Source organism: Carcharodon carcharias, chromosome 4 (assembly GCF_017639515.1).
Source record: "Carcharodon carcharias isolate sCarCar2 chromosome 4, sCarCar2.pri, whole genome shotgun sequence".
Classification (NCBI taxonomy): Eukaryota; Metazoa; Chordata; class Chondrichthyes; order Lamniformes; family Lamnidae; genus Carcharodon; species Carcharodon carcharias.
The window spans coordinates 43127533-43147621 of NC_054470.1; the positions used below are offsets into that span (position 1 = coordinate 43127533).

The following is a 20089-nucleotide window of genomic DNA, read 5'->3' on the forward strand; positions in this document are numbered from 1 at the left end:
ACTTAGCTGTACCAAAATTTTAATTTATCATTTACAAGCCCATTTTGCAAGTTTATTCATGTCACCTTGTATTTTGTCGCCATCTTCCTCAGTATTACCTATAAACCCCTAATCTAGTGTCATCGGAAATTTTTTAAATTGTTCTTCTGATCCCCAAGTCCACATTGTAAATGGTGAACAGCAGCAGTCACAGCATAGGTTCGTGGAACACCATTTCCCGTCTTCCACCAGTCTCAGTAGTGACATTTAAGCCCAACTCTCAGCTTTCTGTTTTGCAGCCACCTTGCTATCCATTCCACTATTTGTCCCTGACTCCACAGGCTCTCATTTTAGTCAAGAGTCTACTATGCCGTATCAAAGACCTTTTGAAAATCGAAATATATTACATCTACTCCAGTGCCCTCACTGACTCTCTCTGTCACTTCTTCACAGAATTCTATCAAGTTGGTTATGCATGACTTCCCCTTTGAAATCCATGTGAACAATTCTTCATTATATTTTCAACTTCCAGCTGTCTTTCTATTACATGTTTGAGTAAAGATTTCATTATCTTTCCTGCCACCAGCTTTGAGCTAACTGATCTATAGTTCCCTGGACTTGCTCTCCCTTTTTAGATATAGAAATAACATTAGATCTCCTCTAGTCCTATAGTTTTCTAATTAATTTATATAAATATATAATAAAGCCTATACTATATAATCAGCTATAAATTACAGACTTATACGCATACTCGTGCTTACCATTTCCACAAGGTTTTTGCTGATTGCATTTTTGGACAGTGGTCTATTTATTCCTAATACAACAATTCCTGTTAAAATAAACAGAGTTGAAAATTCTGTCAAAAGATTTCTAATTAGAGTTGTAGAAGTTCAAAAAATATATAAAATAGAATAAATCCTAACGATATTTAAAGGAATGGTGGGGCGATTACAGACAAACAATGAAACCTTCTTGTCAAGCGACCTGAGGTACTGAATAAGTACGTTGCATCTGTTTTCACTAAAGATGAGGATGACGTTAATGCCACAATAGACGAGGGAAGCGTAGAGATATCAGATTTTTCAAAATTCATTCTCAGGATGTGGACTTTGCAGCTGGACCAGCATTTATTGCCCATCCCTAATTGCCCTTGAGAAGGTGGTGGTGAGCTGCCTTCTTGAACCGCTGCAGTCCATGTGGTGTAGGTACACCCACAGTGCTATTAGGAAGGGAGTTCCAGGATTTTGACCCAGCGACAGTGAAGGAACGCCGATATATTTCCAAGTCAGGATGGTGAGTGACTTGGAGGGGAACTTGCAGGTGGTGGTGTTCCCATCAATCTACCCTTGTCCTTCTAGATAGTAATGGTCATGGGTTTGGAAGCTGTTAAAGGAGCCTTGGTGAATTTCTGCAGTGCATCTTGTAGATGGTGCACACTGTGCGTCAATGGTGGAGGGAGTGAATGTTTGTGAAAAGGGTACCAATCAAGTGAGCTGCTTTGTCCTAGACGGTGTCAAGCTTCTTCGGTGTTGTGGGAGCTGCACCCATCTGGGCAAGTGGGGAATATTCCATCACACTCCTGACTTCTGCTTTGTAGATGGTGAACAGGCTTTGGGAGTCAGGAAGTGAGTTACTCATAGCAGGAGTCCTAGCCTCTGTCCTACTCTTGTAACCACAATATTTATATGGCTAGTCCAGTTCAGTTTCTGGTCAATGGTAACCCTCAGGATGTTGATAGCCGAGGACTCAGTGATGGTAATGCCATTGAACATCAAAGGGTGATGGTTAGATTCTCTCTTGTTGGAAATGGTCATTGCCTGCTACTTGTGTGGCACAAATGTTACTTGCCACTTGTCAGCCAAAGCCTGGATATTGTCCAGGTCTTGCTGCATTTGGACATGTACTGCTTCAGTATCTGAGGAGTCGCAAATGGTACTAAGCATCATCAGCCAACATCCCCACTTCTGACCTTATAACGGAAGGAAGGTCTTTAATGAAGCAGCTGAAGATGATTAGGCAGAGGACACTACCCTGGGGAACTCCTGTAATGATGTCCTAGAGCTGAGATGACTGACATCCAACAACCACAACCATTTTCCCTTGTGCTAGGTATGACTCCAACCAGCAGAGAATTTTCCCCGATTCCCACTGACTCCAGTTTTGCCAGGGCTCCTTGATGCCACACTCAGTCAAATGCAGTTTGATGTCAAGGGCAGTCACACTCACCTCACCTTGAGAGTTCAGCTCTTTTGTCCATGATTGAACTAAGGCTGAAATTAGGTCAGGAGCTGAGTGGCCCTGGCAGAACCCAAACTGGGCATCAGTGAGCAGGTTATTGCTAAGCAAGTGTTGCTTGATAGAACTATTGTTGACCCTTCCCATTACTTTACTGATGATCAGGAGTAGACTAATGGGTGGTAATTGGCCAGGTTGGATTTGTCCTGTTTTTTGTGTACAGAACATACCTGGGCAATTTTCCACATAGCCAGGTAGATGCCAGTGTTGTAACTGTACTGGAACAGCTTGATCAAGGGCGCGGCAAATTCTGGGACACAAGTCTTCAGTACTATTGCTGGAATGCTGTCAGGGACCATTGTCTTTGCTGTATCCAGTGCCTTCAGCCATTCTTGATATCATATGGAGTGAATTGAATTGGCTGAAGACTGGCATTTGTGATCTAGAGACTTCCAGGGGAGGCCAAGATTGATCATCCACTCAGCACTTTTGGCTGAAGATTGTAGCAAATGCTTCAGCCTTATCTTTTATTTGGTACAATCGCACAAAAATAGATACAAAGAAGGTGCTAAATAGGTTTGTATAACTCAATATTAATAAATCACTCAGTATGGAATGGGATGGAGCCCAGGTTGCTGAGGGAAGCGAAGGTGGAGATAGCAGAAGCTCTGACCACAATATTTCAATATTCTTTGGATATGGGAAAGGTGCCAGAAGCCTGGAGGATTGCAAATCTTACACCCTGAAAAATGAGAGAGGGAGGAACCTGGAAAATGCAGGCCAGGCAGTCTAACATCAGTGGTGAGAAAAACTACTAGTAACCATTGTCAAGTGCAAAATTCTCTTGAAAAAGCAGATTAATAATATCCCACATGGATTTGTTGAAGGCAAATTCTGTCTGAAGAACATGATTTGAGTTATTTGATGAAGTAACAGAGAGAGTTAATGGAAGTCATGAAAGTAGAGTAGATGTTGTTGTACATTCAAAAGCCCTCTCATGAAGTACCAAATAACAGACTTATTTGAAAAATAGATGCACATGGGATTAAAGGGGCTATGGTAATTTTGGTACATAATTGTTTAAAGGGATAGGAGACAAAGAGTGGTGATGAATGGATATTTTCTTGACTGGAAAGAAGTATACTTCGGGGACGCCCAGAAGTCAGTACTGGGCCACTATTTTTCTTATATATCACAAGAAAATGGATGTGGGTATAGGAAATACAATTTTCAAGTTTGCAGACAATACTATTTACTATGTTACTAAGTTTTGTGAGTAGGATATAGCAAAGTTCAGGAAGATAGAGACATACTGGTGAAATGGCCAGATACAATTTAACGTGAATAAGTATAAAGTGATGCATTTTGGGAGAAAGAACACGGAGAGTCAGTATAATCAAAGTGTTACTAATTTGAGGGGGCTACAAGAGTACAGAGACCTAGGGGTGCTGATTCACAAATCCTTGAAGGTGGCAGAGCAAGCTGATATGGAACTAAGAAAATATATGGGATACTTAGCTTTGTAAACATGAGCATTGCATTTGGTTTCGTTCATTGACAGGGTATGGGCTTCGCTGGCTAAGCCAGCATTTACGCCTATCCCCAGCTGCCCTTGAGAAAGTGGTGGGAAGCTGCCTTCTTGAACCGCTGCAGTCCATGTGGTGTAAGTATACCCACAGTGCTGTTAGGAACATAAGAACACAAGAGCAGAAGAAATAGGAACAGGAGTAGACCATTCGGCCCCTCCAGCCTGTTCCACCATTAAGATCATGGCTGATCTTCTTGTGTTTCGATTTCCACATTCCCACCTACCCCCGATAACCTTTGAATCCCTTGCCTAACAAGAATCTATGACAAAGAATCTACCTACTTCTACCTTAAAAATATTCAATGAACCTGCCTCCATCACCTTCTGAGACAGAGAGTTCAAAAGTCACACAACCCTTGAAAGAAAAAATTTCTCATCTCTGTCCTAAAGTGGTGACCCATAATTTTAAAACAGTGCCCCCTAATTTTGGACTCACCCACAAGAGGAAACATCCTTTGGATGTCCACCTTGTCAAGGCCGTTCAGGATCTTGGATATTTCAATCAAATTGCCCCTCACTCTTCTAAATTCCAGTGGAAACAAGCCCAGTCTGTCCAACCTTTCCTCATGAGACAACCCACTCATTCCAGGTATCAATCTAGTAAACCTCCTCTGAAGCACCTCCAATTTACATCCTTCCTTAAATAAGGAGACCAAAACTGCATACAGTATTCGAGGTGTGATCTCACCAATGCCTTGTATAAATGAAGCATAACATCCTTACTTTTATGTTCAATCTCTCCCATAATAAAGGATAGCGTTCCATTAGCCTTCTTAATTACTTGTTGTACCTGCATACTAACTTTTTGTGACTCATGTACTAGAACACCTAGATCCCTCTGCATCTCAGAATTATGCAGCCATTCTCCATTGAAGTAATACTTTGTTTTCTTGTTCTTCCTGCCAAAGTGAACAACTTCACACTTTCCCACATTAAACTCCATTTGCCAGATCTTTGCCCACTCACTCAACCTATTTACATCCATCTGCTTCATTTGGACATGGACTGCTTCAGTATCTGAGGAGTCAGGAATGCTGCTGAACATTGTGGAATCATCAGCAAACATCCCCACTTCTGACCTTATGATGAAGGAAGGTCTTTGATGAAGCAGCTGAAGATGGTTGGGCTGAGGGCACTACCCTGAGGAACTCCTGCAGTGGTGTCCTGGAGCCAGGATGACTGATCTCCAACACCACAACCATCTTCCTTTGTGCTAGGTATGAATCCAGCCAGTGGAGAGTTTACCCCTATTCCCACTGACTCCAGTTTTGCTAGGGCACCTCGATGCCACACTCGGTCAAATGCAGCCTTGATTTCAAGGCCAGTCACTCTCACCTCACCTTGGGAGTTCAGCTCTTTTGCCCATGTATGAACCAAGGCTGTAGTGAGGTCAGGAGCTGAGTGGTCCTGGCAGAACCCAAACTGGGTGTCAGTGAGCAGGTTATTGCTAAGCAAGTGCCGCTTTGAATACAAACAAGGAAGTGTCAGGGAACTAAGACCTCATATGGCCAATTTCTAAAATTTTAAAGATGGACCCTTTTTATAATGACTGAAACTGTGTCTGGCTGTGACCCTCGAACAATAGGAGCTAATATGGCAGTTTTGCAGAAACTGACACCTCGTTATCTCTGAAGAGTACCTAACAACCCCCAGTGGCCTGCAGAGACCAAATTCAAAGTGAACCATATAAAGGCCATCTATATGTCATTAGCCAGGCCTGGCCAGCTGGAGCTGACTTGTCCGCAAGGACAAAGGACCCACAATCTCTCCTTCAAGACTTAATGGTTGGAACAGTAACAATCTCAGGAGCCCAGACAAAGGGATACATGTCCTTTGCAAAGCTGGTGTAGAGAGATGGGAATCATATGATATGAACGTCTAGCAGGGAGAATGACACTCATAATGTCTTGCTCAACTGCAAAGCTCAGTCTGCCATTTTCCATCCACGAAGCTGCAGGACAGAAAAGGGGCTCTGTCCAGGTTTGAATGCCTGGCCCCATCTACATTGTCTCAACTAGAACCTCTGTACCATCAACTACAAGATGGATTCATCTTTGTGTACCTATATCTCGGTGGAAATCATCTCTACTGGAAGTGAATTATCCAGCATCAGTTTTCAACCTGCCGACCTCTGTGAAAGAATACATCATTGCACTTTGATTCTGGACTCTGGATACACATAAAGCAATAATTATTTTCTCTATGGTCTTTGTCCTGTAAATCTCTCTTTCTCTATCCCTCCTACTGGGGGCTACATTGCAATCTGTGTTTTGAGTGTATGCAAATAAACTAACCCGCTGAATTCAATCTCAAACTTGCTGTGAGGTGATTTATAAAAAATTGGATCACACCAAAACTGAGGGGTTGGGAAACACGTCTCCACTTATAAAGGGGAACGCAAATCAAAACACCTTTCTGTTTACAGATGGGCGGAGAGGGGAAAAATCAGGGCTATTTAAATTAACTCACTCCTGTCCACAACAGAAGTCATATTAAACTTTTACAAGTCACTAGTTAAGCATCAGCTGGAACATTGCACAATTTTGGACATCACATTTTAGGAAGGTTGTCAAAGTCTTGGAGAAGGTAGAAAGAGGATGAGAAACCTCAGGTAAATGGAGGGATTGGAAGGATTGGAGAAGCTAGGATTGTTCTCCTTAGAGAAGAGGTGGTTAAGGGGGACCTAGTAGATGTATTCAAATTGTAAGGGATTTTATGGAACAAGTAGGGAGAAACTGCTTACTCTAGCAAGTGGACCAGTAAAGAGGTCATAGATTTAACCTGGCAAGAATTACATAAGACATAAGACAGTTTTTTCCCTCCAACCGAAGGGTTGTTCAGGTCTGGAATATACTACCTGAAAGGGTGAGGAAATCAGAATCCAAAGGTACCTTCAAAAAGAAATTGTGCACGTTCTTTAAGAGGACTAATTAGCAGAGTTATGAAGAAAAATTTGAAGTGTGGGACTAAATTGGGCAGCTTCTTCAAAGATCTGGCATGGGCACAATTACCAAACAATCTCCTGGGCTGTAAGATTCTATGATTATACATTATTACTATTGCACCTACAGTAATGGAAGGATAAACTTTGCACTCAATCCTTGTAAGTTTGCACTCAGAGCATTAAAAACAATCTGCAATTCATACACTGCACAAAGTTCACTATTCAGATCACAAGAAAAGAAATTAGCTCAACAGTGCCATAGACTCTGAAAAACCGTGGGCATTGAAGAATTTGTATTATTAGTCATCCTTTAAAAATGTTTCAGTAAAATAAAACAAAACTGTTTTGATCTTAACATGTTAAAATATAAATCTAATAAACAGATTATAATTTAATGCTGTACTGTGTATCATATACATACAATGTGGTCTATTTTCCCTTGAAGTCACAGCTGGCACATCTCAACTACATTAGTACTTTTGTTTAAAACAAATTAATGAATCATGACTAGCGGTTTACCAGGAAATAGCCATCTCATGACATCAGCACTACACAAATCATTTACCCTAGGTTCATGGGTTATGCAATTCTGGCATGACTCTGTTGTTTAATTTTCAGTAACTTATTGTGCCCATCATTTATATCTAGTCTACTAATTATTAAGCTCATCATCATATGGTTAAATAACAAAACTGGAATTATAATTATTACATTTTGAAATGTGGCATATGTGATTTTACACAGTGGCTCTCAAGATATAACTAGTAATCTTACTGAACAACATTTTTTGAAATATGCTAAATATGGCTAGTAATGAGGTGAAACAATGGGCAGAATTTTTTGTGCCTGCTGGCGTTGGGCATCATGGCAGGCGTGAGCAAGCAATATGCCGGGAAGGCCAAAAATCAGTTTCATGACATCGTGAAACTAGTTTGCAATTGTCCACTCCGTCCGTCAATGGCGGGCCACGTTTCCCACTGCCACAAGTCAGGAACTTCATTGTAATACATCTGCATATCATTATAAGCCAAGCTGCTGGAATCATCTCCCCACGCAGGATCATCCATGTATGTTGGTATGCCTTCAAAACAGCATTCATAAGGCATGCACCTGGCAAGCTGCACTTCGAGGGGAACTTGGAGATGAGTGCACAGTAACGTTGCGCAGTGCTCGCGAGGGTCGCCTGTTGGAACTCAAGGTTGAGGCATGCAGGTTCAGGCAAGTCACATTTTCCCAGCTAGCTAACAGTGTGGTGCCGAGGTAAGCTGCACTGCAGTTGAGGCGAGTTTGGAGCGGTGGGGTCAGCAGCTGCACTGCAGTTGAGGCAAGTTTTTTTTGGAAAAATACTTTGTTCATAAAATATCTGAAAGAACATTACAAATCATTTCTAAATCGCCATCACAAAAAGTGCAATCAGATTCAACTTATACACATGGATCACGAGGTGCTTCAATACAATCAATGAATATTACAATCATTTCAAAATGATCATTACAGAAAGTCAGACAGTGCAATTGGTATTGGAGTTATCAGCATAGATCATGTTGCACTCTGAGGTGCTTCAACACAATTATAACACAATCAGTATTCAATGCATACATTCATTGTGAGCTTTCCCAGCCCCTCAGTGCACTATGGCAGAAAGGTCTTAGACAGTGACTTTTCCCCATTGGGCCTTTGCAGCGGATGCCCCAAGTTTTAAGTACATTCCTCAGGACGTAGTCCTGGGCCTTGGAATGTGCTAGTCTGCAACACTCAGTCGGGGACAACTCTTTGCACTGGAAGACCACCAAGTTTCAGGCAGACCAAAGGGCGTCTTTCACTGAGTTGATGATCCACCAGCTGCAGTTGACGTTTGTCTCAGTGTGTGTCCCTGGGAACAGTCCTTGGAGCACAGAGTCCTGTGTCAACACGCTGCTCAGGATGAACCGCAACAGAAACCACTGCATCTTTCTCTAGACCTTCTTTGCAAAGGCACAATCCACAAGGGGGTGAACAATGGCCTTGACCCCCCACCCCCCAACCCACACACCCCCACCAGCTACTTCGAGGGCAACGTGTAGAAGGGGTGGGACTCCTGTTGTGTTGGAAGGATCTGATGGGGAGGGCCTTTCTCACCACCAGCCAAGCTACATCTTGGTGCTTGTTGGAAAGTTCTGGCAATGAGGCATTCTGCCAAATGAGTTTGACAGTCTACTTGAGGAACCATCCAACAGGATCCACCATCTCCTTTTCCCTCAGGGCCTCTAAGACGTTACGTGCCGACCACTGCCTGAGGGACTTGTGGTCAAAGGTGTTTCTCTGCATAAATTTTTCGATGAGGAGCAGGTGGTATGGCATGGTCCAACTACTTGGAGCATTCCACGGCAGCATAGCTAGACCCGTCCTTCGCAACATCTGGGACAGGTAGAACCTCAGCACGTTGTGACACTTGGTGTTTTGCGTACCGAGTTTGATGCAGCCGCACACAAATCTGAATGAGGGCAATGTTGGGCACGTTTTTTCCCCGCTTGTCTAGAGGCTTGTACATCGCATCCCTGTGGGCATGATCCATTTTCGACCTCCAGATAAAGCAAAAGATGGCTCGGGTGATCACCCTCGCACAGGAGTGTGGAATGGGCCAGACCTGTGCCACGTACAGCAACAGCAAGAGCGCCTCACACCTGATGACCAAGTTCTTAACCACAATGGAGAGGGAGTATGGCTCCCACATGCCCATTTTCTTTCCACAATAGCCACTCGCTCCTTCCAGTTTCTAACACATGCCCCGGTCCCTCCAAACCATATCCCCAGCAACTTCAGGCCGTCAGCCCTGACGGTGAAGGGGACAAAGGATCGGTCTGCCCATTTCCCAAAGAACATGGCCTCACTCTTCCCACGATTTACCTTGGCTCCTGAGGCCAGTTCGAACTAGTCACAGAAGTGGATTAGTCTGCCCACCGACAGTGGATCCGAGCAGAAGACGGCGACATCATCCATGTACAGAGAGGCTTTGACCTGAGTGCTTCCACTGCCTGGGATCGTCACTCCTCTTTTGTCCGGATCCTTCCTGATGGACTCAGCAAAGGGTTCTATGCAATACACAAACGTGACTTGGGAGAGAGGGCAGCCTGCTTGACTCCAGATTTAACTGGAAAGCTATCTGATTCCCACCTATTGACTGAGACTGTGCTACTAATGTTAGTGTAGAGCAGTTGGATCCAGTTGCGGATTCCCAAATCCCATTTTGGAGAGCACATCCATCATGTGATGGATATTCTGTCAAAGGCCTTCTCCTGATCCAGGCTGATGAGGCAAGTGTCCACCCCCCTGTCCTGCACATAGTCAATTGTATCCCTGAGTAGCACAAGGCTGTCAGAAATCTTCCTGCAGGACACAGCGCAGGTCTGGTCAGGATGGATCACCAATTCCAGAGCAGACTTGACCCAATTGGCGAAGACTTTGGACAGAATCTTATAGTCCACATTCAACAGTGAAATGGGTCGTCAATTTCTAATTTCCTCCCTTTCCCCTTTCCACATGTAGATGAGGGTGATGATGCCTTTCCTCATGGATTTTGACATGCTGCCAGCCAGAAGCATACTCTCGTACACTTCTAGCAGGTCTGGGCCAATCCAGTCCCACAGAGCCGAATACAACTCAGCCGGCAAGCCATCGCTGCCGGGAGTCTTACTCTTCTCGAAGGACTCAAACTCAGTTCGTCAGGACTTAGCGGTTTGTCCAGGCTCTCCCGTGTACTGTCATCTAAGACCTCTGTGATAGAGGACAGGAAGGACTGGGAGGCCACGCTGTCTGTCGGCTTCATGTCATACAATCCAGCATAATAGGATTTGCTGATCCTCAAAATGTCAGACTGCGATGACTTTACTGAGCTATCTTCTTCCATCAGGCTGCGGATCACAGAGCTCACTCTGTAAAACCTTTTGGAGGAAGAAACATGAGCATGTCTCATCCTGCTCCACAGTGCGGACTCAGGATCGGAAGGTGATGTTGGAGGCTTCCGAGGCAAAGAGCAAGGCTTACTGGCTCTTCACCTCTTGGAGTTCCTCCTTGACATCAACCCCCATCAACTGCAGCCGGAGCAGGTTCTGCATGTTTTTCTGGAGTCAGGACATTTCCCTCTGTTCCCTTCTAGCTTTCTTGACGCCTTTGAGGATGAAAAACCATTTGATGTTTTCCTTGATCGCTTCCCACCAGTGTGTCAGGGACTCAAAGAGAGGTTTCACGGTTCTTCAACCTTTGTGATCCCTCGAGTTCCTCAATGTTCTCTGGGGTCAGCAGTTGCACGTTCAGCTTCCATGTCCCCCTGCCACCCCTCTGGTCTTCCTGTAAGTGACAGTCAGCCAGTAGGAGCCAGTGGTCAGGGAAGAACACCGGCTTGACGTCGGTGGATCAGACTGTGAATGCTCAGGCCACAAACAGGAAGTCTATCCTGGAACAGACGGACCTGTCTGGCCGCAGCCAGGTGCATCTATGCTGCGCTTCATCTGCAGGGTTGCTGAAGATGTCGTGCAGCTTGGCATCCTTTACTGTTCCCATCAGGGATCTGGACGTAGCGTCCTATCTGCTGTAGGCCCTGCCAGATCGTCCAGCCGCATCGGTGATGTAGTTGAAGTCACCGCCCAGAATGACCGGCCTGGAAATCGCCAGCAGCAGTGGGAGCTGCTGAAAGACCGCCAGCTGCTCACCCTTTTGTGCTGGGGAGTGCACGTTAATTAACCGGAGTGGAGCATTATTATACATTACGTCTGCTACGTGGAGGCGCAGCCCACCACCTCCTTAACCTCGGAGATGGTGAAGTTGCCTCCCCGCAGCAGAATACCCAGGCCAGAGGAATGAGAGCCGTTTCCTCCCGACCAGATCGTTGGCCCATGGGGCCACCATCGTAACTATTGCTGAGGTGCGGTATCGCACATTCCTGCAGAAACAGGTCAGCTTTGACCTGGGCAAGGTGGCCCAAGGTTGCAACACATCGCGTAGTAGATTTATTGCTAAGCACATTTATGGATGCAATCTTTATCCCCATTTTTAAAGCATCTTATCGCTTACCAAACCTGTTGTCTTTGAGAGTTCCAGACCTTTGGTCTGCTCCTGCATACCTATTGTGTTCACAAATTGTCTCACTTTGGATGGGCTGAGGAAACTGTCCTGAACTGCCCCATTGGAGTAGTTCTACTCAAGTGGCATTTGGGGGCTTTGTGCAAAGGAACAAGTTTTGAATTGTTCTCTGTTGGAGAAGTCTCTCTGATCCTCTCCTACTCTGGGGCATTGCTGCTCCCGGTTTCCCACAGCTGGGGCGCGCTGAGCACTTCACTGCTCCCAGATTCCTGGGAGTGGGGTGCACAGGCCTCCTCAAGTTGTGGGCAAAGTTGGGGTGCACTGCTCTCATTGTCTCCAATGTTCTGGAGCTCGGGTGTCTCATCCTCCAACTCCCTAGAGCTTTGCCGCTTTTTCTGTGTATCCTCCTTTGCCCTTCTTCGTCCGAAGAGCCCTTGTCATCCATATCAGATAGGAGATGCCTCTTGCCACTCGTTTGGAAAGTGGCTTGGTCACTTCTTAGCCTCTTTTTTTTGGCTCTCTTCACCAGCTGCCACTCTCCCTGATGATTTTCTGCTGCTTCTTCCTCCATTGATTCGCTTTGCTGAGGAGTGGGAGGTTCAGGGTGCCATGCAGTTGTTTGGCTGTCTGCTGCCTCAATCTTTTCCTTCACCTTGTCTCTCTCCGTGTCTTCCTTTGTCCCATTGTGCTCATTGGAAGCCTTGGTGGTTGGAGAGTTGCAAGTGTCCTTGGTAGTCATAACACTAAGCATTTCCTCTGCTTCCCCCTTGTTGGCTTTGGCTGCCTATGCATGAGTGAGGCAGCGTTTGGCAGGTCTTGTAGAGGTGGCCTGCCTCGCCACACAGGCTGCAGCACTTAGGCTGTTTGCAGTCCTTTGTCTGGTGCCCGTCCTACTTGCAATTCTTGCAGAGGATGGCACTGCAGTTGGTCGGCACATGACCAGACTTGCCGCATGAGCGACAAAATTTGGGCTGCCCAGTGTAGACAAGGTAGCTTCCCCCGATAGCGAAGCTGGAAGGAGGGTGGAGGATGGATCCCTTACCATCCGCCTTGAGTGTGACCATGACCTGGCGTTTGCTTGTCCAAATCCCAAAGGCGACTTTAACCTTTATGCAGCTCCCAACCTCGTCAATGTACCTGGCGAGGAAGGTGAGCACATCGGTGACAGGAACATGGGGGTTGTAGAGATGCACAGTCACCACACGATCCCGTTGCAATAGCAGAGCAAAGTGTGACTCCACCGTCAGGTTCCTCAGCTGCAGCTGATCTCTCTTCGCCTCAAACACCCTCAGGAACTTGACGCAGGCAGCCACATTCTTGAAGGTCACTCCGAAGTATCCAGCACTGGGAAAGTCCTGCAAGCAGATCTCCACAGCTTCAAATCCACACAACTCCAAAAGGATTCGCATAATGAAGAAGGCACGATCCATGGGTGTTCGTCCTTCGCTGTCCTTCACCACCACCCTAACGATATTACATACCCCATGGTTTGGGGCTTGACTAGTTATAGCTATCCCTTCACGGCACTTGATCTTAGCCAAAAGGCTGCAGTTGAGGCAAGTTGTGGGGGAGCAAGGGTTGCACTGCGGCTGATGGTAGTGCAAAAGCACGTGGAGGGAAGGCAGGGAAGCAGCCACACATTAAGGAAACCTTGTATAAAGTGACCATTCTGCCACAGCTGTGTCAGTTCAGGCGCAACCACATTGACATGCTTGGAGTCAGGCCTCTAGCTTATCTGCCCACTCAAGCAACACAGTGCCATCAAATGCTCCAGAGCTTTTTACCCTTCATGCACAGACTGCAAACTAACGAGCATTTTTGTGGACAGCAAAAAAATTGGATGACTAGGCACATTGTACAATCTCCTTGCTAAAATTTGCCATGGAACTGTCACTTATGGAAGCACTCACAGCCCCTTACAATGTCATCATTCAGGTTTGGAACAGTCACCCCAATGGTTCAAGTTAACAGTGCAGCCTTGCAGTGAGAGTTAGGAGAATGCCTGCACAACAACGCACAAGTGTTCAGGCTTGAATTTACAGCAAAAAGTTTCTATTTTACTGCATCCAGGAAATATTCTGTGAACAGAACGCTGAATGATGCTCAGTTTTGCTATTTCAACATGACAGCACAACATGCAAGTCCAGAGGGCAAAGCTGCCACCAATCGGTCAGGTGGAGTGGGGCAGTGGAGGGTGGGGTATCAGGCAGCCATGCAGCGCATTAAACTCTGACCATATAAGTGGTGACCAACGCTCGCCAGCATGCATTAAGGGGCCTTCAGGTTTAACCAAGAGAGGTTCTTAGCACGCCCATGCATCTCTCATCCTGCAGGAGGAGTACATCAGAAGCATGGAACCTGGTGACCTAGCTTTATGCCTCATGACTTACAGAGAGCAGAGACGATGTAGAATCGAGCGATGGGAGGCATCTGACTGGACGGAGGGAAGAGCAGCACCCTCAGGAAGAAGGGGCGGCTGGGGTTAATGCACACACCGCTTAAGAGCCACAGCGAGCCGTTGCTGGTCAGCGCCTAGTTAGACCCAAGGTCCATACAGGCCGCCTTTCTTTCCTGCAGATGACTGAAAAGAAGTGTTGCTGAAGGCTGCACATGTCCAGGGAACTGGTTGGTCACATCTGCCTCCTACTGCAGGATTTGGTGCCATGGAGACATGGAGGGCATCCACTGCCAGGGGACATGAGAGTGACTGCGGTGCTCAATTTTTACACCAGTGGCTCTTTTCAGGGCTCCACAGGTGACCTATGTGGGATTTCGCAAGCCTCCACACACAAATGCACCCAGGAAGTCACAGATGCCACCTGCGCAAAGGCAGACAACTTTGTGCATTTTGCCTGGGATCAGGAAAGCCAGAATGCAAGAGCGCTGGGATTTTCCCAGATCCCAGGTTTTTCACAGGTGCAGGATGCCATCGACTTACTTATGTGGTGCTCAGGTCTTCATGGCAACAAGCGGTCTACGTCAATCGCAAGCGCTTCCACTCACTGAATGTTCAGTTGGTGTGCGGCCACCACAAACGCATCCAAAGGTCTATGCACTGATCCAAGGAAGTGTCCACGACTCCTACATTCTCAGTAGGTCTCAGATCCCTGACATCTTCCATGGTCCACAGAGGCTGCAGGGATGGTTCTGCGGGGACAAGGGCTAACCCCAGAGGACATGGCTGAAGACTTCCATGCTGCGGCCTCAGAGTGAAGCATAGAAAAGGTGCAATGAGGCTAAAGCTGCAACTCACACTTTGGAAGAGCAAGCTATCGAAATGTTGAAAATGAGGTTCCGGTGCCTGGACCGGTCTGGTACAGCCTTACAATATAGCCCACAGATGGTGTCACGCATCGTCGTCGCCTGCTGCGCCCTTCACAACTTGGCACTGCAACAGGGAGAGGGGCTGGTTGAGGAGGAGGTGGAGGAGCTGCACGTCTCCTCCAATGAGGAGGACATCGATGGGGATGAGAGTGAGGAGGTCCCCGAAGGCGAGGATGACGGTGATGAGAACATCACACTGAACAGATGAGGCGGGCGTGCTCGGTAGGCCCTCATAGCTGCTAACTCTGTGGAGGATGATGGCAACCAGCAGTGACAAGACACCACAGATCTTCTCATTGCATCTGTGAATGTTTGACTCCTGTCTGGCTAATGGCAGTGCAAATGCCCTCTGTGATAAGACTCCTGTCATGGAGACACAGCGGATGCCCAAAAGTCCCTACATTCAGGAGGATGATGACGACATGCAGTGGGGACACTCCATAGGTCCTCATATAGCTTATGTGAATGTCTGACTCCTGTCTAGCTGATGGCACCTCACTTGCACTCCATGAACAGGGTTATATCATGGAGATGCGAGGAAGCTCAAACTTCTCCTGATCCTATGGCATCCTTTGTGAGCTGAACCCTTCAGAACCACACTGTCACCGGACACAAATGCTGATGAGATGAGGCGCCAGCTTCATCTTGAAGGTGCTAGGAGCACACAGAGAATGATGGAACTCTGTGCAGCTGGCCCAGGGCATTCTGGCAGCAATGATAAGCTCCTTCAAGATACAGGCATGACTGATGTAGCCAGTGACAGTGAAGGCACATCATTAATGTGCTGGGAAGGTTGCACAAAGCACAGGGAAGAGGCCATGAACTGAGACACCTGCCTTTATCTTGTGCAGGAACCAAGGTTTCACATCTGAGTGACATGAATATTGCTCATCAGAACAAGGAGCCATAGATAAGGAGACATTCTTGGCAGTTTATTTACAATAGGGAACATTATGTACAAGTTATTAACACCTGTGCCCAGGCTGTGCAACAATATCTTCTTTACCTTCCTAACCCTGCGCTACATCTTGGTGCTCCTCAGCATCCACAGCAGAGGTGCCCTGTGTGTGATGGGAGCCCCGGCCTGCTTCCAGGGTCCTGCTGTGTGGCAGTGGCATCATCCTGAACCTGGAGGGCTGGATTTCCTGAGTCGCAGGAAGAGGGGCTTTGCGTGGGCTGCACAGTCCGGGAGTCACCTGGGTGATTAGCCCTAGGATGTGCACCTGCTGATCCTCCTCTCTATGAGTGCCCGAGGGCCCCTGGCTGACTCCCTGAGGAGGAGAGAAGGGGGGGTGAAATCGAGCTGCCACACACCCCCCGACGTTGACATTGTTGGAAGCCAACTATAGCATCAGCACTGGAGTTCAGCCCGCACAGCGGTTCAGGACCGATCTCCTGAACCAAGGTCTCCATGGCATCCGCCATCCTACCAGTGTTGACTTTAGTGTCGGCATGCTAACGCGCCATCACCTCACCCTGAAGATGGACAAACGCCTTTTGCCTTGAAATCTGAGTGCAGAGAACATCCCTTCCTCATGTTTCTGAGCTTATCTTTGCAGCTCCAGCAATTGAGGTATGACTGAGTCCAGAGGCCCATCATCTGACTTGGACTCAGCAGATTTCTGGTCTCCAGCAGTCCTCCGAGTGCCAAAAACCTGGGAGGTCCCTGCCTCCACCTGCTCTGGATCAGGCAGTGCAATCTGTTCAGTGACCCCGAGGCTGCTCTAAAGCTAGGTCCCACCAAAGTGTGTGTCTCTGCACTGGTAGGGGGGGTACGGGTGAGCGCTTTGATGGGTCTTTAATGAGGGTTTCAGCAGATTCCTCTTCTGATGTGTCTTCGGGGCTTGAGTCGAGGAACTGGGTCCTGGACTCCCTCAGCTGTTTCCCAGATGTGCCTGCAAAAGCAAGGAGAGATAATTAGTGCATGGCAGTGGCCTGTGAAACAGGACACATCTCTCACAGCATGTTGGTCTGATGGATGCTGCACTGCTGGATCCTCACTTAGTTGAGCACCGCCAACCTCATTGTCAGCATTAGAATGGTCCAGATCTTCACCAACCAGCTGAATGACTATTTTCAAAGTCCATGAGGACCTTGACTTCAGGCATTCCTTCCCAGTCTGCGACCTCTCCCTTTTGTTGTGTGCCAGTTGTCCTGCATGAAGACAAATGGAAAGAGTGTAAGCAGAATGATGATAAGTATTCTGTTTTTGTTTTGGATTTCCAGCATCCGCAGTTTTTTTGTTTTTAACCCAGATGATAAGTATGCCTGGCATGTGTGGGTGGTGAATGATCCCATGGATGGGATGAGAACAATGAAGGTGTGTGTGAGAGAATGAATGGTGATGTCTCTTGAACTGACAGTGAGTGAGATCCCTGTGGATGTGTGATGGGTTGTGAAAGTGTGAGTAGAAAGTGATGAGAAGTGTGACTTATTCTGGCGGAACAGAGATGATCATTCATCCTCTTGTGGCACTGGATGGCTGTCTTCTTTTGCAGGGTGTTGGCACTGACCATCACTGCCACAGCCTCCCAAGCCAGACTGGTGATGTTGCTGCCCCTCCTGCAGCCAGAGAGGACATCATGGTGGGCATCCAGTTCTTCCAATAGGCGTTCCAGTGACGTGTCACTGAATCAGAGGGCTGCAGTCTTCTGTGCAGCAGTCCTGGGCTGGAAGCACTGAGAGGTGAGTGCGCGGCTGCACTTTAATTACGGTGCGCGGCATGAGGAAGCAGAGAGGTGACCACATGGCGGGCAAATCAGAGGCCACCCGCCAGCGAAACAGCGTGTTTCCCAGGAATGCTGGATTGATAGGGACGATATAGCACGTTTCCCAGGAATCAGGCAGGATTGCTACGATATGGCATGAAAAGCATCCATGGCGGCTGGCGGATAAAATGCTCTTTTTCCCCCACTCGCTGTCTCACTTAGTACAAATCTGGGGCGATTCCACCCAATGATTGTAATAATATTATCCCTTCTGCACTATGCTGCAAGCAATGGGAATCACAATTTAGACCATACAGAAAGCTGCCAGTAGTTTACAAATATATGTTGATAATGAAGAGGAAACAGACTGCAGGATATTATTTATTGACAAAGGTACCCAAAAATTATCCATTGGCTGAGTCTGTTGCTAAGCGTAGACAAAAATTGCTTATTGGCAATAGACTAGAAATGTCCAATACTCTTCAACGTACAAGGATGCCCTCAAGAGTGTTCGGACAAAATATTAAATTGTCATTTGACTCAGGTTATTGTAAGGAACCATCTGTCTAAATTGTCGCATAGCTCACAGTCTCCAAAGATTGAAGGCCTTCATAAGTTACTTTGGTGAAGGGAGTGGGCTTTGGACTGGGTGCCCAGCTAATGAGAGGGTGATTACTGTGGTCAGGAATCATGCCAAATTCCTTAATACTGGTCCAGGAGGGGAAAGTAACAATCTTGGAAAACCTTGAAGCTAGTAAATAGGATTCTGTTTGAAACTCACATACCTTCAGTGCCCCAAAACACAGCAGTGGTCTCTAACCAAAAGAAGAACTTTAGGGAGCTTGAAAACTGCCAAGGAATATCACTGAAATCAATGGCTCTTTCTATTCTCACAGCATGCATAACAGATGCTCTGGAGGATAATGCAGTGATTAGAATTGAACAGCAGGATTTCATTCTCATGAAAAACGTGTTGGATAGGGTTGTAGCTTTAGAAAAGATTGCAGAACACTGCAAGGATCGGGGAATTCCGCTTTCCTTTCTTTTATACATGTTTGTAAAACTCTAAATCTAGTGACTCATAAAATCTTCATGATTAAATTACTAGGACTGAAAGGCCAAATCATGCACTTTTTCTGGGAGGTCTGCTCTAATTCCAAAAATCTAAGGGCAGATGAGACTCAAAAATGTATGGCTGGGTTATCCACTGTTATTCATTCTATTTGATGGGCTGTAGCCTCCGAGTTCCCCAGCGTCAATTTGGGGGCTACACCAAAGATGCGCTGCAGAATCCCTCTGGGAAGTTCCCAGGTAAGGATTTGCACAGCAATTGCCCAGAAGTGCACACTTCCACAGGACTGGGAACCTTCCGAAAATGCGGTGTAAATCGTAAACTTCGGATGGTTCCAACAGGGTTATACCAATAGCTGCCTAGAAAAAGTTAGAAGAATTAAAACTTCTTCTAACTTCGGGGTAACTATTGTAAAGACCCAGGCCGATGCCCCCTCACAGGACTCTCACCACAGCCCCAACAGCCCCCCCAACCCCACCCGACAAACCAAACCCCACCCCCAACATGGTATTCGGCAGCCGCCAACATCGCATGGGATTCCTCCCCAACCCGCACGGGACTCCTCACTTGACACCCCACCCCACAGGCCCAACTCTTATCCCCTGACCTGACCCCAGACCCCACCCCACCATGACTAACCCACAACCCCAAAACCCGAAATTCCAACCCACCCAAATGTGTGACCCCACCCTCTCCCGATGTCCAACCACCATCCCCCCGACCCCCACAACCGAATGTCTGGCCTGCTCCATCACAACCCCCCCCCCCCACCCCGCCGCCCCCGGCGATGTCCAAACACCTCCCAGCCCCCACCTCAATGTCTGACACCCCCACCCCCTTCTGATGTTCGACCCCCTCAGCCTTCTCCCTGGCCTGTCAATTTCAAAAGTACCTTTAAACTTACCTACTTTATGGCAGCTAGTGCCATAAAAAGGAGGGGGGGGGGGCGTGTCCTCCTTCAATTTGACGGAGCTGGACTTCAACGCTGGACTTCTGAGACAGCTGCGCTGCCTGGATCTCACCTGGCCTGAGTTGGAAGGTCAGGCGCAGAAGAAATTTGGTGCAGGTAAGTGGGCTCAGAGTGGCAATCTGACGCTTATTATGCCTTCAATAATGATGCAGTGGGTGACATTGAATGAAATGCTCTCAGGGTGTCTATCCCAGTTATTGCTCAAAATAGT

The 20089-nt window shown here is 47.0% G+C and overlaps 1 protein-coding gene across 2 annotated transcripts in view; it reads right to left on the reverse strand.

Moving 5' to 3' along the window:
* auh (AU RNA binding protein/enoyl-CoA hydratase) overlaps window positions 1-20089 on the reverse strand; it is a 361819-nt gene that overhangs the window by 327387 nt on the left and 14343 nt on the right. Inside the window, exons 1-2 of one of the 2 annotated variants that reach the window (XM_041185258.1) lie at window positions 7168-7310; window positions 741-808 (exon numbers count right to left, since the gene is read on the reverse strand). In XM_041185258.1, coding sequence (XP_041041192.1) covers window positions 741-743 — 3 coding nt within the window. In that variant the 5' untranslated portion in view covers window positions 744-808; window positions 7168-7310. Of the gene's footprint in view, window positions 1-740; window positions 809-7167; window positions 7311-20089 lie in introns of those variants that run through there. The other variant, XM_041185257.1, reaches the window with a different exon arrangement.